Source organism: Bombus impatiens, unplaced genomic scaffold (assembly GCF_000188095.3).
Source record: "Bombus impatiens unplaced genomic scaffold, BIMP_2.2 scf_0296, whole genome shotgun sequence".
NCBI lineage: Eukaryota > Metazoa > Arthropoda > Insecta > Hymenoptera > Apidae > Bombus > Bombus impatiens.
The window spans coordinates 678,450-694,513 of NT_176715.1; the positions used below are offsets into that span (position 1 = coordinate 678,450).

A 16,064-nucleotide genomic window follows, 5' to 3' on the forward strand; every position below is an offset into this window, starting at 1 on the left:
TTTATCTCGCGCGTTATTATCGTACATCTGGAAATCTAGAAATTAAAAGTCTATTTTCTGTCAAACTAATAAATCTATTCGAAAATTAGCTATACATGGCATTTATTATATATAAGGATTGATTATGTATAATTCTCCTACCAAGTCGTATGTTTGGTCTCTGACAAAGACAACGTAGAAACATCGGATTACAAAGAAAATACAACCTGATTTAAGTAATCCGTATGATGAGCATGACTCAATGTCACGAGTCAAAGGATCGAGTTATTTATGTAGTATCGTGAAAAAAATGCCTGTGGCGGCACTCGATAGCAAAATATCATCATTCGACACTAACTAGTCGCGCGACGACAGCGCAGTGGTTAGCGCCCTAGGTTACGAACGTTCGGAACCCGGGTTCGAATCCCGGCGACGATACTACAATTTATAATTGTAATTAATAAAAGTAAAACGTTAAGGATAATGAGACCGAACGTGTGTAAATCGATAGAACATATCGTATGGTTGCGATAGATACGCTGTTTGATTTTAGTATCATTTTTTCTATTTCAGTAAGCAAGCGGTATTCGATGGGAAGAAAGCCATTAGAGGAGGCATTCCATTCGTTTTTCGTAAGTACGCCAGGCAAAACGGAATAAATAATTGCTTGGAGATCGATAAAAGAAAAGTTATTAGGAAAAATATAGAGTGGCGGACGGAAGAAAGCTTTTAAAAGTTCATTTGGCAAGAAACATGGTAAAACGAAATTACCGAATAACGACAATCATCACATTTTCTAATTACTATTATTCAAGTCAAGTAAGCAAAACTTGATATCAAGTAGACGATTTACAGCTACTTTAGCCATTATTTGCGTAAAATTGTCATGGTAAAACTTGTCCCGCTTTCAAATCCTAGTGGGTACATCTGTCCCGATGAAATACCAATTTTACCATTTACGACTGTCTTTTGTCCGCCACCAATATACGGAATTAATAATATTAATCGCGTATTGCCTCCACTTGACGCAGCACAATTTGGAGCATGGACGTTTGGACCGCCTCATGGTTTTGCTAGAATCGTCCGTTGGAACGTAGAAAAGCCGCCTGAACGTTTGCCGAGCGGTGACGTCGAAGCAATTTTCTCTATTATGGACAGCGAATTCACCCGATCAATGTGGAATTACCCATTCAAATTGACATACAGACTGATACTTCGGGAAAAGGAACTACATTTTAACATTGGCGTATACAATCCTAGTAAAGATCATACGTTTAGTTTTAATTTATTGCTGCATACTTACTTTAAAGTGCCAGATGTTAGGAGATGTCAAATTACCGGCCTTCATGGATGCACGTTTATCGACAAGGTATAATCGTAGCAACGTTATCGACGATCAACAAGGTTGAAAAGGACAGAAAGTTCCTTCCGTTTTTCCTAGCCACGATTCAATTGCTCTAAAGAAATATTATTTCCAAGTAGTTGCTTTTCGTTCACCTGGCACGAGTTCAAACGCAAGAAGCCACGCGACAAAAATTGCTGCAACTTGCAAGAATTGCACGCTCGGACTGTCGCTTATTCTTTGCAACTTGGACTCGGTCTCTTTCTCTCAACATTAAACAACAATTGTACGCCGATGGACTAACGAACGAATAGCTGAATGACACCGATCGAAAGACACGTAAATCTGAAAGAAACGAATACAAAAGAGCAAACACCGTTGTTCGATTTGGCCGTAGAAACGGAACGAATTTTCCCTTCGAACCAATAAATCGGTTTTTTTTACTATTGATTAATTTTTCAGAAATATCTACTAAAAGAAACCTATTCTTCCTTTCAGACAAGAGACAACCAAATTTTTCAAGAAGGTCGCGACGTAGTGACCGTGTGCGAATGGACAGACAGAATTTATCAGAACACGCAGCCAGAACACATCATTACTAACGTCGTATCCGGTAGGAAAATGCGAGTACAAAAGTACAATTTTCCTGATACAGTGGTTTGGAATCCGTGGCAGGAAAAGGCTCGTGACATACCAGATTTCGGCGATGACGAGTTTCCCAACATGATATGCGTGGAAAGCGGACACGTCAGCAGCCCTGTTATATTACTTCCTGGAACAGCTTTCGAAGCTAGTCAAATCTTACAGGTATAATAGTAGCAACACATCTAAAGTAACAATTATTCTACATATTTTTTTACATATTTTCCATCTAATAATTCAATAATGTTACATAAAGCGTAGGTTGTCGACTAATTATAAACAGATTCCCGAAAAATACAGAACGATTGAAAGATATTAATCTTTAAATGTCCGGATTACACGTGATTATCACCAACGACGTTCACAACGACTCACAATAGCTCTACGTTCGTTGCATTGCACAGGAGTATTATTTACATCACAAGTATCATTTCGAGCAAGATGTTACCTTGTTCTACGAAATGACGAACCATTTATCCTAAACGTGCAATAGATTCTTTACAAGAGAATTCTCTCATTTTCTCATCGCATGTTAGTTAACATCGCATGCACGTTCTACGATCTAGCACTTGTTCGAAAGAAATTGATTAGCAATTGCCAAATACACTTACTCTGTATACTTGTACAACTCTTACTATCTATCTTGTACAACTAATACTCGAAAATGGAAATTAACACCAATATTTTTATGATACACCAAGAAATCTAATATGCCACGAAACGACAGAATACTAATTTTGATGAATGACAACTTGTAATTTATTATAAACAACAAGGATAAAGATTATCGTAAAATTGTATAATTATCAATATCGACTGTAGCAGATACTATTTGCGGATATAAAGAAACGCGTTGAATTTAACAAACAAAAACGACGACCTTCTTTTTCTTGAAAATCCACTCTACAATTAAATGCTGTTAGATTGTTTACGTATTTTCAAGCTACAAGTGGTCCATATTATCGCAGAATCAGCAACAAATACGCCAAAATTTTTCTTTCTGAATATTAAACTCTGAGTGTGTGTGTGTACGCGCGTGTTTATTTATTTATTTTATCGCGATAGTCGCCTCTTCTCGCAGTGCTAATGAAATTTCAAAACGTTCCATATGACAGATTGGATAACATGTAATACAAGCGAGTATGAGGTGATAGAATGACCTAAATAAAAATAAATAAGAATTTTCGTCGGAGGCTTAGTTTTCGAGAAAACTGGCATTCCAAATTTCTTCGATATAGGAAAAGACTCAATCGGAACACACGGCAAGTACGACAATGACAATGACCTTGTTTTCGAGTAACAGCTTGCGCCTTCTTATCTTCTTTACGCAGACTCGGAGACAGCTCCTTTACCTACCTCCCCATTTGAGAAATTGCTTAAAATGATCAGGTCCAGCATCGCCAGGAGCACGAACGCATCGCATCGCATCGCATCGTACATTGTTCAACTATTTCCAACGGCTTATACGGATTTATACATTGTTGATGGCCACGTTGACGATCAAACAGTTTCAACGGACAACGTCAACGTACCTTTATATGTAAACAAGGGATTTTAAATGCCTCGATCGGGATGCCTATCCACCCCGCATATATATTTGCCAGGAAATCGTTGATCCAAAATCCAAGTAATACCCAGCATAGAGTAATAAGCTGTGACTCGAGAACAAGCGTGCCGAATCCTGTTTAGTTAACGATTGGTCTAAAACTTTATAATAAACTTTCAAATTTACTTTACTCAGAAACGAAAAGAATCATTTTATGTCTGCTTCTACGTATTATTCAGCCTTGTATTAAATTTTGTATGAAATAAATCGCGCTCTTAAATTAACAACTTTACTACATGTGTACTACATGTATATTGCTTTAAACATTTTATTTCGGTGCTCGTATTTCACCTGTTACAAAAATCTTACGAACGTAAGTGTTCGGACGCCTTCGTTAGCCACTGTTTGCCACTTCTGTTTCAATTTGTCCTTTCCTATTGTACGGTTGCACTGTTTTTTCACATTATATACATTCAACTGTGTGTTTGTTTATGTGCGTATGTACACATGTGTGTTTACGTGTGCCGACGTTGTCAACCACCACACCTTGTTGTTGACAGCGTTTCTTTCTGTCTTTTCAAGTCAATATTTGTGTTCTGATATTATTTATCGGATGCTGATTCTACGATCTTCTTCTTTTTATCCATATGTATTACCCGATTGTACTCCTTGTACGATTGTATTAATTGTAAAAATCGCTAACTTCTTCGTCATATCCATTCGAGTATTCAATTCCTGTCGTACGTTCTAGCCTTGTTGTTTCGTGTTTGCATTTATGTATCCTTATTTAGACACCCTTAGGTATTTTTTATAATTTCTTCAGCCATTTCTATAGATATTCCTTGACGATATGCTCGTGTAGTGCTTCCTCTGCCCATTTTATTTAAAAAAATTAAACAGATCATACATATTATACAAATTAAACACCTAGTAATAGTTTCAATTAGCTGTTCTAATATTTATACGAATTACATTACTTCTGTACTTTAGGTAATGTGAGTAGAGGGTGGACCAACGCCGCACGTAGCAGCCGGAAATAATACGAATTCGTTATTTCCGGTTTCCTCTCCACCAGGTACCGTTTGGCCAACTAGTACCGGATGGCTATATATGCCACCACCTCCTCCACCACCGCCACCGCCACCTCCACCACCATCAACACCTTCGACACATCCATCGCGCTTACATGCTCACTGTATCGCTCAAACTTGCACTATATGTTCTCTCAATCTTTAAAAGGAATATTACGAAAAATCAACTTTCACATACTCCTTTCATCTTTTGTTGCTTTTATCCACTTCTCCCACGATACTTTTACAGCAACATCTACAATATTAAATATCACATTATAATTCATTTCAATTAAAACCCTATTCATTTCATTACATCAAATCATATGTTTCCATGTCTTTTCTATCGTCGCTCAATAGTATCGTTATGCAACATAATTGGATACAAGTGAAATGCAATTATAAAAATATATCGACGTACATATAAACAGAACAGATATAAGAAGTTAGTTATTAATAAAACTTGTTTCTTCCTATTATATTATTATAAATATATACTTAAAATAATATGCTACGCAAAAATAATAGCTTCAAACTATTGCAAATTACTCTGCAATTACTATTCAACCTACGAAGGAAAGGTTACTTTTTAAATTGTTGTTACAGCTAAACAGAGTAGCGTCATGCTTGAAATATGAACTTTTATTGGTTTTTAATAATATTGATGATATATAGTGGGAAAACGTTCCTATATTGCTATACATTGTATATTGTAGTCTCGTGAATCAAAAACAAAAAATCAGTAACGTATCTTCAAACTTATTTGGCTAATTTGACAAAAAAGCTCAATGTTCGGACAAGCAAGACAGAAACATTATATAATTAATGTGTTTATCAGCTGTGATTAAAAAATATATATACATATTTCTTTTCATTTTCACTTTTTACTTAAACAATAAAGACATCTTTTCGCCTAAATTATACCATATGACATTTTGTTGTTGTGTTTCTTTCATAAATTAATGTAATAAAGTTTTAGCGCAGATATTACAATGTTCATTGATACTTATAAAGTGATGTCTCACATTCTCTAATAACTCCACTACTTTATTTAGAAACAACATTTTTAATATTCCCAACCAATTTTCCATTAGACAATTTTTATCTCAAAAACCCCAAATGTTACTTGGCTATAAATGTATTATATGTATTTTTTAAACATACTAATACGAAACGTGTAAAATGTACGTACATTCTGATATTGGAGTTGTGCTGATATTTTAAAACATTCCCGTATTTACGTTCTTCTTCTTTTTTCTTCTCTTCATTTTTTCTCTTTTCTTTTTTCTTCTTTTTCTCTTTTTATTCTTTTTCTTTTTCTAAAGAATCATAATTTTCTTCCCCTATCGCGCTACTTTCAACTATCTTATGTACAAAATTTTATGTGTTTTCCATACTCTCAAGTTTTATTATATATTTAGGAAACTTTGTAACGTGCAATTTTGGATACATTATTACATTATAGTTCTACTTCTAACGTATTTCAAAGGTATACGTAGTAAATTCAATTTAATTGTATTAACTCTGAGTGCACAACTCGTCTACAAAATGATACATACAGTTATGGTGCTAATATTACAAACACAATGTTTTAATAGTATATTATTCCAATAGTTAAGCTCAATTAGCATTTATTATTACTGTAATTTTAACAGAGGGACAAATTTTTGTCAAGTTTCCAAGTACACTATGCACTTTATATTGTATCGTATGAACTGAGAAAGGCATACGACAATGATATGTCTTCGAAATAGATGTAAACAGGATATTTATACCATATAATATTAAGCACTCTTAGTATAATAAAAACGACTCTATATATGTATTAAATATTTGTAAAAATATTACAATATCTATGTTATATTCAGTAATTAACTCTTTAGAAGCGAAATCGATTTTGAAATATATCCTACAGGAATACAATTGTGTACAACACTATCTACGGTTTGCTATTAAGTCCTTAATATTTATACTGTTATTAAGATTTACGATGTAGATAGGATATATTAATAATTTAGTGCAAAACATGAATAATATGTCAAACATAAATATACAGGGTGTCTTCCTGGCCAGAGTGTGACTGAAATGGCAAGAGACAGAAAAATATTTCACAAAACAAAATTGAATAGCTTCGAATGGTGCATGACCTGCTGCTGTATGTGTTCACTCTGGAAGAAGTGGAAATATCTTGGAAATTTTAGGGTCATCTCTGTTTCCTTGAATAAATGAGATTATACATTCTTTTATATCAATGTATCTTTTTATTCTTTATTAAAAAAGAAAGAAAAGAAAAAAGACAATAGGGCAAAAGTTGACTCGTTTACAAAATACTTTAACTTTATACAACTTATCATATGAAATACAAGGAAAGAAATATCACAGTGCTTTTGTACTTTCCATGCAATGATTTTTACAAAATCAAAGTTAAAATATTTTTTAAACTAATTTCAGAATTATGGCTAAATCCAGTTGCGTATCCGGTATGCAATATTAAATGTACATTGATAAATAACATAATTTGCAGCATATTCAATTGTATGCTATAACACGTTACGGCCTCTGTGATAGTTTTCGTAACTTAATTACATGTCTTAAGTATTTTCTAGCGGATAAATAAGCGTTTTCACTGAATAGATAAGATCTTTAAAAAAACTGTTGTTGTTTACACCCTTATATACCTGTTCGAAATTAATGACATAATATTCATTTAAAAACTTTAATCGAAGGTCATAATTCTACTAGTAATGTTTTGCATTGGATTATTAAGATATTCTTATATAAGACACAATCAATATGTTAAAATTTATAATCGAGATTCTATTACATTAATACAGTCTTAAGTATGAATCTTAATCTTAATTATGAATGTATTCTTTCGTCTAACTCGGTAAGATATGTAACTTTTGATATTTGATTAATTACAATTTTTATTCCCCTACAAACATTACTATGGACAAGCAAATCGATTCATTAGTATCCGATTACAAATATGACTTGAAAAACTGGATAAAATTAAGCTTATATCTTAGAAATTTATCAGATTTACACAGTTTTATCATTTTCTAATAACTTCGGACATTATTCTTAACTCGTATAACAATATTCCATTTGTTAAAAGTTTTATAAAAGATAATTCTGTATTTACTTATAATTAGGTGTCAAGAATCTTATAAAAATACCTATTTATCAAGCAGAATATGTGATCCATATTTAATTACTAAAAAATATTCAAGTTAATATTGTTTAATGCTTAATCATTCCATATTTTCATATTGAATTTTGGAAAGTTTAAATATTTAGGCGAAGAAAATTCTCTCATACGGTAGACATATTTTAGTTGCTGCAAATTAGGATATTAATAATAGATAAATTCTACTATTTGATATATCGATAATAATACAATATAATTTTTGCTTCTACTATACTACATCTTTGTTTAAATGTGTGTGAAGAATATTTCTTTTACTTATTGTTAAAAACGCCGAACTATTTGTAAATCACAGTTCGTATTTATTTTACGAAACTTATTTACAGAAAAATTCAATTATTTGGTAAAATATGTTCTTTCCAGTAAAATGGAGGCAACATTAAGATAAAAAAAGTATTCCTATATTTATGATATATGTATTGCTTATAATTGCAAATTTATATACATATATACTCAAATTTATTCGTTTTATATTACGTACATTGAAATTGATCTAAAATAGAATGTAATACAGCATTTATATCATTATCATTGTTTCAAAAATCTTTCATACAAATTAATTTTTAATTCAATTATTTTCGTTCTTCGCTTAATACAAATGTATCAGATGAAAATTTATAGTTATGCTTTGGAACAGATAGTATAATTAAATAAATGCTCAATATATAATACGGTTCCTTATATATGAAAAGTTTGATAATCTATAAACGATTAATAAGAGAGGAAATCCTCTGCTTGTAAATGTATTAGTGAGCTAACAAACACAATTTAGTGGTAAACAAAATACAAATTTTGGATTCTTTTAGTTTTTTTAGAAATAAGTCGAAAATGGTTTTTAATTATACTCTATTTTATAAGGATTTTAGTCTTTAGAGGCTATATAACGTGCTTATTGTACAACATATTATCATTTTCTTTTTTTTTTTATATATCTTATTATTAAGATTTTTATCTTTCGGCAAACATTACATATGAATTATTAGAAAATTTCACATTCTTTTATCGCTGTTTCATATATCCGTTTTAAATATTCCAAATGTTTGTAATTTACATTAGGCTTTTCAAGTAATAAATAAATATGTTGAATATGTACTGTCTCTGGGAAAGTGCAATAAAATGTAGGTAATGGTCAGTTAATACCGTTTCTTTCTTTGTAAATTCCATATATATTCTATCTTAAACTTATTGAAACTTCCATTAATACAGAAATTTCATTGATAAAAGATTAGAATTCCACTTTAATACAAAAGTACAATAAATGCAAACAAACGCACATAATAAAAATATATGGTATACCTGTTGATATTAATACCAATTATTTGAATGATCTGCTCTGTATAATATAATGTATTAAAGATAATCAAATAGAATTACTAATATTAATGTAGTATAGAGACAAGAAATTCTAAAATATTTATTTTAAAATTGAACAATTTATTATGAGCCAAACAAAATGACAATGTATGTCTCCTTCACGTAGTACAATTTATGAATCACTTATACATCATATTAAATAACTGAAAACTCGAATTTACAAATTAAAAATTAGTACTATAAATACTCTTATACTTAATTAATTAATGTCCTTATATCTAGGTGAACCAGTCAAATGTGCATTTTCTTTAACCATTACAATGTAGATAACAATATTTTTATACACACTGACTATTAATATTTTGCAAACATGATTACTTGTACCTAGTTTTATAATATATATTGCATTATACAGTCTGAAGATATTTTCTATAATTAAAAACACTATGAATTCTTTATGCACTCACATTAAGCATAGCCTTGATGTTTTAGAATCAAGAATTTTAAAACCATACTTAAAATTTTATTCTTGAATTCAGTCAAACAATTTACATTTTGCAATAGTAGGGATTATCTCGCACCCTGCTTTACTTTTTCTTGCTGCTCTTGTTGTTTCTTTAGTTGTTTCTCCCTCATTCGTTCTGCATCTCTAAAACAATGAAAACATTATTCACGTAATATAATACACAGTGTATGTAAAAAATTTGAAATTAATTATTTTAAAGTCTCTAAATGTTCTTACCATTCAAAAATCCTATTAAAACGAATCTAACGTTATCTAGCTTTTTAACGTAATTCTCAATGATAATTAAATTAAGTACAGAAAATATGTGCATATAACCTAAAATTTTATATTGCTTTGTAATTATTACATTTTGTATGTCTAAAGATTTATATCATATAATATGGCATGATGGTTTTGATAATACATTCATAAATATCAAACATATATGAGCGTACAAAAAAATTTTAATACATATTAAATACTGTTACCGTGCTTTTCGTTGTTCTAATGAAAGACCCTTATTGCTGTCTTGTTCAGCTGCAGACTTTTTAACAGTCTTTTTCATATTTTTGGCTCGTGCTAACTCTCGCTGATTTCCACCTATATAAAAATTTGTAATATAATTGCGTCAATTGTGAATAAAAGTTAGTCTAAGTAGTAGAATTTAACTATAATTTAACATGAGCAAAGATTTAAGCAATAGAAATGAAATTACATTTTAATGCCTTATATTAAGGCATAAAGTAGTAAAGTATAATAAAAATATAATAATATATTCGCGGCAAAAGCACACAATAAATAACAAATATGAGATAATATTATAACCATAAACTCGAATTAGGAATTTTCTAGAAGTACCAGTTTGAGCAAAACCTTCCAAAACCTAAGTACTACATTGAAATGATTATGTAAATTGTACAAAATGTGTATTCCTCGGCAAGAAATTGTTAAGATAACGAAATATAGAATAAAAACTCTTACACTTCGCAAAAAAATGTAAATGTAACAAAACAATGTAAGAGGGATAAATTCTTTAGATACGAAGGATTATGATAAAGCAAAATTATACATATTTATTAGAAATTATTCCTTTTACGAGTAAATAGAAAAAATGTAAACAATCAATTATAACTCACGCTGAAATATTGTATTTTCAATCTTTAAAATACATATTCACAAATGGCAGATACAAAGTATACACTGTTCCAAGTTTCCCCTGTTCTTTTATGCCTGTTTCGTGTATGTTCGTATAAACAGTAATGCAAGTTACTTACGGGTCATTCTTTCAGTTCTTGACCTCCGATAAGCAAGTACTTAAAAGTTTGGCCCGATTAAGTGACGCGAAAAAGCACGTCCGAACAGCTATATTCCCTTTACGATCGTTGACTAATTTCTAAACTAAAATAAATCTTGCGTCGTCTCGGTTGACGAATATCGATGTAAATGCCATCTATACCTTGAATTGATCTTTTCTGACATTTTAAAAGTACAAAGCAGTTATCGCCTAATACGTAAATATAGCTAATAAATGAGAATAAGATCTCAAATATACATAAATAGTTTTTTATAAATACATAATTGGACAATAAATGTTGGACATCTTTTTCTAATTAGTTGTCAGTGGTAAACAATAAAATTTTATAACCTCTGTAATCTTACACTTTAGGTCTAGAATATATTTATATTGAAATATTAATTGTTATAAAAGAAGTTGCAGTTTTTGATCTCACTTATTTAACTCAATAATGATATTATTTGAAGTATGAAAAATGTGGTTATATTTTAACATTATTTTAATAGTTAATAGCTATTATTATTAATTCTAATAAAATGCAACAGAAGCTTTTCCTTTTCAAATAAAGTGAGTTGAAAATATTGAAAATTTATTTGATAAAGCAAGATATATATATATATATATATAAAAGATATAATTTGAACATTTTTCAATATTAAACTACGGACGTTGAATTTCAAATCGTTTGATAAGATTTGCCATAGAAATAAAAAAGAAACTTAAATTTTATCAATATTGATATCTTTGCCATGGTATTAAAATGTTTGAAATACCGCATATACCTTCATTATCATAATATCAATTGTTTACAAAACTTATATTTCAATATATTGAAGAATAATTATAGTGTATTTCTGAGTTATGATAATATAATAATATTTATTAATGTACATGTTACAATATAAATGTCAATATGTTAATATCTTAATTACAGAAATTATATAAACTATCTTTCATAATAGATATTTGGGACTAAATATCATGTTTTCATATGGAAAATGCAGAGAATTTTTGCATCCAGTATATATTATCAAATTGTTAGTTGCTAAAAATATTCTGTGTAATTTTTATCCCAGTACAATACTGGATACAAAAGCATAGATATTCTTAAATATTCATAATATTAATGACAAATTTTTAATTTATTGGCAATTATCCATAATACATATCCATAATACCTATGTATTATTCTCCAACATAAAGAAGAAATTAATAACACATGAATGTATTATGAATGCAAACAAATGATGATTAAAAGATTTAGAGATCATAGTTCTACAGTAATATATTAGTTTTTGAAGATACATGACAGCAAAATACCTAGAAGGATTTTATAAGTCTATCATAGGAACAGAGCATAAAATATTGTTATTTTAACAAGGATATGTTTACAAAATACAGGCGTACTCTGTCAACTACTTAGTTTTACCTTTATGGTACTTAAGAATAAGAATATTTAAAAAAAATAATTTTGCATTGTTAAAGGAATGTGGTTTGAAGCGTGTTCTTTTTTTTATTTGGTGATAGTATCAATATTACAATAGAATAAATTGTGAAAACTGTATGAACAAAAGTCATATTTACAAGTGGTTGGTTATGTACTTTTTACTGTTATAATATTTCATATATTAAGCTTCAAACGAAGCATTCTTTGATTTCTTTATTAAGGAAGAATAGGAGCGATATCTATTTATGTTTGTTTGTGTGGATAAGAGTGTTTAGGATTAACAACAGTAGTACAATTATTCTATTGAAAACCGATTTCATCACTATATGTACCATATGAAACATTTATTTTTAAAAGAAAAGGAGGGATAACGCATGTACAGGTTAAGTCTCGCAACGTGACGTAACTCGTAAATTAATTATTCGCTGTACAAAAAAATGTTTCGAGTAAAAGCTGTACGTATTACCATGGTACTACTTTCCAGAATAACAATATTGTAATTGTTTTGTTATTATTTGTTTTTTTTTCATCAAAATATGATGATCACCTTCAGCTTTTTAGATAGAATGCTTAACGTTTCTTCTCGAATTCGGATAAAGCATCAAACTTTACGTAAAAAAGTATTATACATGATAGAGTCTAAGATTAATCATTATCGAGATATCCTCAAATTAATCATTTTAAAAGATATAAATTGGACAACACAGAGTTCTTGTTGACTTCGTGAAATCAACCATCAGTTGTACATGTATATTACTCTGGCTGAGTCACGGGACATTTATTATAGGCATAGATAAATGTTATTACAAGAGAAAATCAATAATTTTTAATTGCGTGTATTATAAGGGACGCTAAGTTATATTATATTTTGAAGGTTTTGTTAAAAACCTATTTTATTAAAACTTGTGTTTAAAATTAGCAAATGTCTCGTCACTCATGGCGGGAGTCTATAGAGAATATTTCAAGTAATCGAGATGAAACTTCAGGAGCATGCTGTACTCATCAAAACAAGGAAAAACATTTGAATAAATATAGATCCGAATATCATTAATAGACTGCGAATATTTATATAATTTTATATTTTTATGAACATAATTAGAGAAATGGAATCTAAATAGAAATTTGTTTCGTCTATTAAGTATCATAATAAGTGCTTCACTTTAAATATTTTATTTTATGTATTTTTTCATGTTATATGCATCCTGTAGTTATTTGAAATCTTTCCCTAAAATCCATGAACATCCGCAATCTAATCATTTCTGAATTATAGGACATTTTCAACTGTAAGTCAGTGACTGCACAAGAAAGTTTATTGCGTAAAGAAATTTTCCCGACATGTATGCACCTAATTAGTAATGTGTTCAGTGTCATATATCAACAACTATATCGAACATTGGAAGGTAATTTTCGAGATTGTGAAGAATTGATATCAGCGATATCATAATCAACTCTCAGAACCTGTCGAAGAATAGCATCCCAAGAAGGTACTGTTAGTCCGGTCACGATATGGAAAACTATGTACATGCATATAAATTACCAATTGTTTCCTTATCATATAACATTCCTAAATTGATGATATTCCACTGATAAAAACCTCTTATAATTCCGATATTAAAAATATTCAGATCCATGTTTATTAAGACATTTTTGCTTTTTTGCTCCTGAAATTTAACCTTAACCTTTTGGAACACTCTGCATATTCTAGCTTGGTCGTTGGAGCAACTAACGCTCATATATTAACACTTTGACTGCCACGTTGGTCATATATGACCGGCCACCGTTTCTCCTGTGACGCCACGGTGGTCATCGATGACCGGAGCGCTTAAACTTCTTACAATTGTAAAAATTGAATGAAAATTGACAGTTAGGGCATTTTGAATATAACCGATAAATAGAAGATACTTTGAAATAAAAAGTGTCCCATTGAACAATTGAACATTTTTATTAGAACATCGATAAAAAAAAATGAGAACAAATCTTGCATCTAACAATGCATTGTGTTTGCATCCATATCTTTAAGGGGTAATCTACACATATTACTGTAAACACACCTTAAAAGATAATCGTAAATGCTGCTTTATAATCGTATAATTGAAGTTAGAAGTGTGAACATACCTTACTATTACATATAGAACGAGTAAATACCATTTACTAATATCTTCTACACGTTTCAACAATATATTCTGGACGTTTTGCTTACGACTAAATAACGAATGCGAATGGTTTGTTGAAATAAACGAAGTCTCGTTATAATATGTCGCTATCAACAGTTACCAAGGCGCCATGGTGGTCATCCGTGATCACCAATAAGATAAACGGTCCGTTGGGGAAGAATGTTGTCTTACACCATCGATTTATTATTATTTTGCCATTATATGCTTTGAATAATAAAAATACTCCCGTGGCGTCCTGAACGAAACATGTGATTTCGGCGTGGCAGTCAAAGTGTTGACAGTACCATATATTTTCACATTAGGTGTAATTGTTTCCGCTTAGATTTTTCGTTCCTTGCGAGAAACTCGCCCAGTGGCGAACGTGACGATCCTGCACTTACAGCGTAGATCATGTTTATCACTTATCCAACTTTCATCGTATTTACGATTTACTTACCTATTCTGAATTAAAATGTTACAGACAGTTAGATTAATATCCGAGCAGATTTTAAAACAGACTAACTTTTTTAAGATTGGCCCAAACAACTCGAACTGTTCTGAGAAGTTGACACTATAAGCGTCGAATCCCGGAATATTCTAGAGGATTCTTGGGTTTCTTAGAATGCGTGAAAAACGCAAACGTTTTGAAGGCAGTTTTCACGGGCTATCGCATCGTGCACATTTTAATTACTACACACGAAGTTAATATTCTGACAGATTCGCCAAACGATCTTTAAATGTAAATATTAATTTGTTTTTGGTTTAACAGACATCGATTCATTCAGCCAGGCTGAACTCTTTAAAGTTTGGTTTAACTCAAAGACCCAGAAATGATTATTATCTCTAGATGCCCAGAGATTAAACCTAACCCCTGCATACAGGGTGAGTCATAAATGCATCTTCGTACTTCGGCGATGAATCTACACACTGAAATAGGTAAAAAAGCCTTTTATGAATATACGTCTTACGTACTTTACTTTTCACGTGATAGATAATTAAAGAAATACACACCTTGTGCTTGAACTCGCGTTACTGCACGTTTTGCGCAAATATCGCGCATTTTTCAAATACCCTCAAATCCATTTTCCATCCCCTGTATCTTTTTTCGTGGATCGTATACATTGCTCACTTGCTTTGAATACATAATAGATTTTAAACGTTTCAAGACCAGGAACCTAATGGATTTATTTCTCATTGCAATGGATCTATCTCTCTCTATAGGTTTGCGGTGATGTTAAGGAATATCCTTAATGTAAAACGGAAACTTTGAATATTTTCTTTAATCATCCATAACTGAGAAACTATCGTACGTAGAACATACGTTGGCGCGATATTTTTTCATTTATTTCAATGTATAAACTCCGGGATTAAGAATAAATAAATGAATAATAAATTAATAACAGCGACATCGAAAGTAAATTTAATAAATAATATTTGTAACGTGATCACTTTCTCCCGGCTCTTCAATTTATCGAATTGCTAAAATGTGGCTTCTAAACGGTGTACGGTGTGCAGCTTCCGCATCTCCTTTTTCCGTGTATTCGTCGAAAGGAATTGTATCCTG

General features: G+C 30.7%; 2 protein-coding genes and 2 long non-coding RNA genes across 6 annotated transcripts in view; 2 read left to right on the forward strand and 2 right to left on the reverse strand.

The window, feature by feature from the left end:
* Window positions 1-8,924, forward strand: part of LOC100744251 (putative glucose-6-phosphate 1-epimerase) — a 42,716-nt gene extending 33,792 nt beyond the window's left edge. The window contains exons 3-6 of one of the 3 annotated variants that reach the window (XM_003488897.4): window positions 553-611; window positions 1,011-1,348; window positions 1,820-2,128; window positions 4,500-8,924. In XM_003488897.4, coding sequence (XP_003488945.1) covers window positions 553-611; window positions 1,011-1,348; window positions 1,820-2,128; window positions 4,500-4,508 — 715 coding nt within the window. In that variant the 3' untranslated portion in view covers window positions 4,509-8,924. Of the gene's footprint in view, window positions 1-552; window positions 612-1,010; window positions 1,349-1,819; window positions 2,129-2,219; window positions 2,856-4,499 lie in introns of those variants that run through there. The other 2 variants (XM_033320363.1, XM_033320364.1) reach the window with 2 other exon arrangements.
* A 454-nt stretch (window positions 8,925-9,378) lies between these two features.
* LOC100744366 (putative SERF-like protein) lies at window positions 9,379-11,027 on the reverse strand. The gene is made up of 3 exons (XM_003488898.4): window positions 10,881-11,027; window positions 10,095-10,206; window positions 9,379-9,750 (listed from the first exon to the last, which is right to left on the reverse strand). The coding sequence occupies exons 1-3, from the start codon at window positions 10,885-10,887 to the stop codon at window positions 9,672-9,674; spliced, it is 198 nt and encodes a 65-aa protein (XP_003488946.1). The 5' UTR covers window positions 10,888-11,027; the 3' UTR covers window positions 9,379-9,671.
* A 133-nt stretch (window positions 11,028-11,160) lies between these two features.
* LOC117151564 lies at window positions 11,161-12,489 on the forward strand. The gene is made up of 2 exons (XR_004461585.1): window positions 11,161-11,229; window positions 11,835-12,489. It is a non-coding gene; the product is annotated as an uncharacterized LOC117151564 (long non-coding RNA).
* Window positions 12,490-12,865: 376 nt separating this feature from the next.
* LOC117151568 lies at window positions 12,866-14,178 on the reverse strand. The gene is made up of 2 exons (XR_004461590.1): window positions 13,885-14,178; window positions 12,866-13,805 (listed from the first exon to the last, which is right to left on the reverse strand). It is a non-coding gene; the product is annotated as an uncharacterized LOC117151568 (long non-coding RNA).
* Window positions 14,179-16,064: the final 1,886 nt, after the last annotated feature.

Excerpts from the sequence above, each read along its gene's own strand:
- LOC100744366 (XM_003488898.4), bottom strand. Across the intron at positions 9,751-10,094 it reads TTAGAACAACGAAAAGCACG|AGATGCAGAACGAATGAGGG; the intron begins GTAACAGTATTT and ends TCATTGTTTTAG.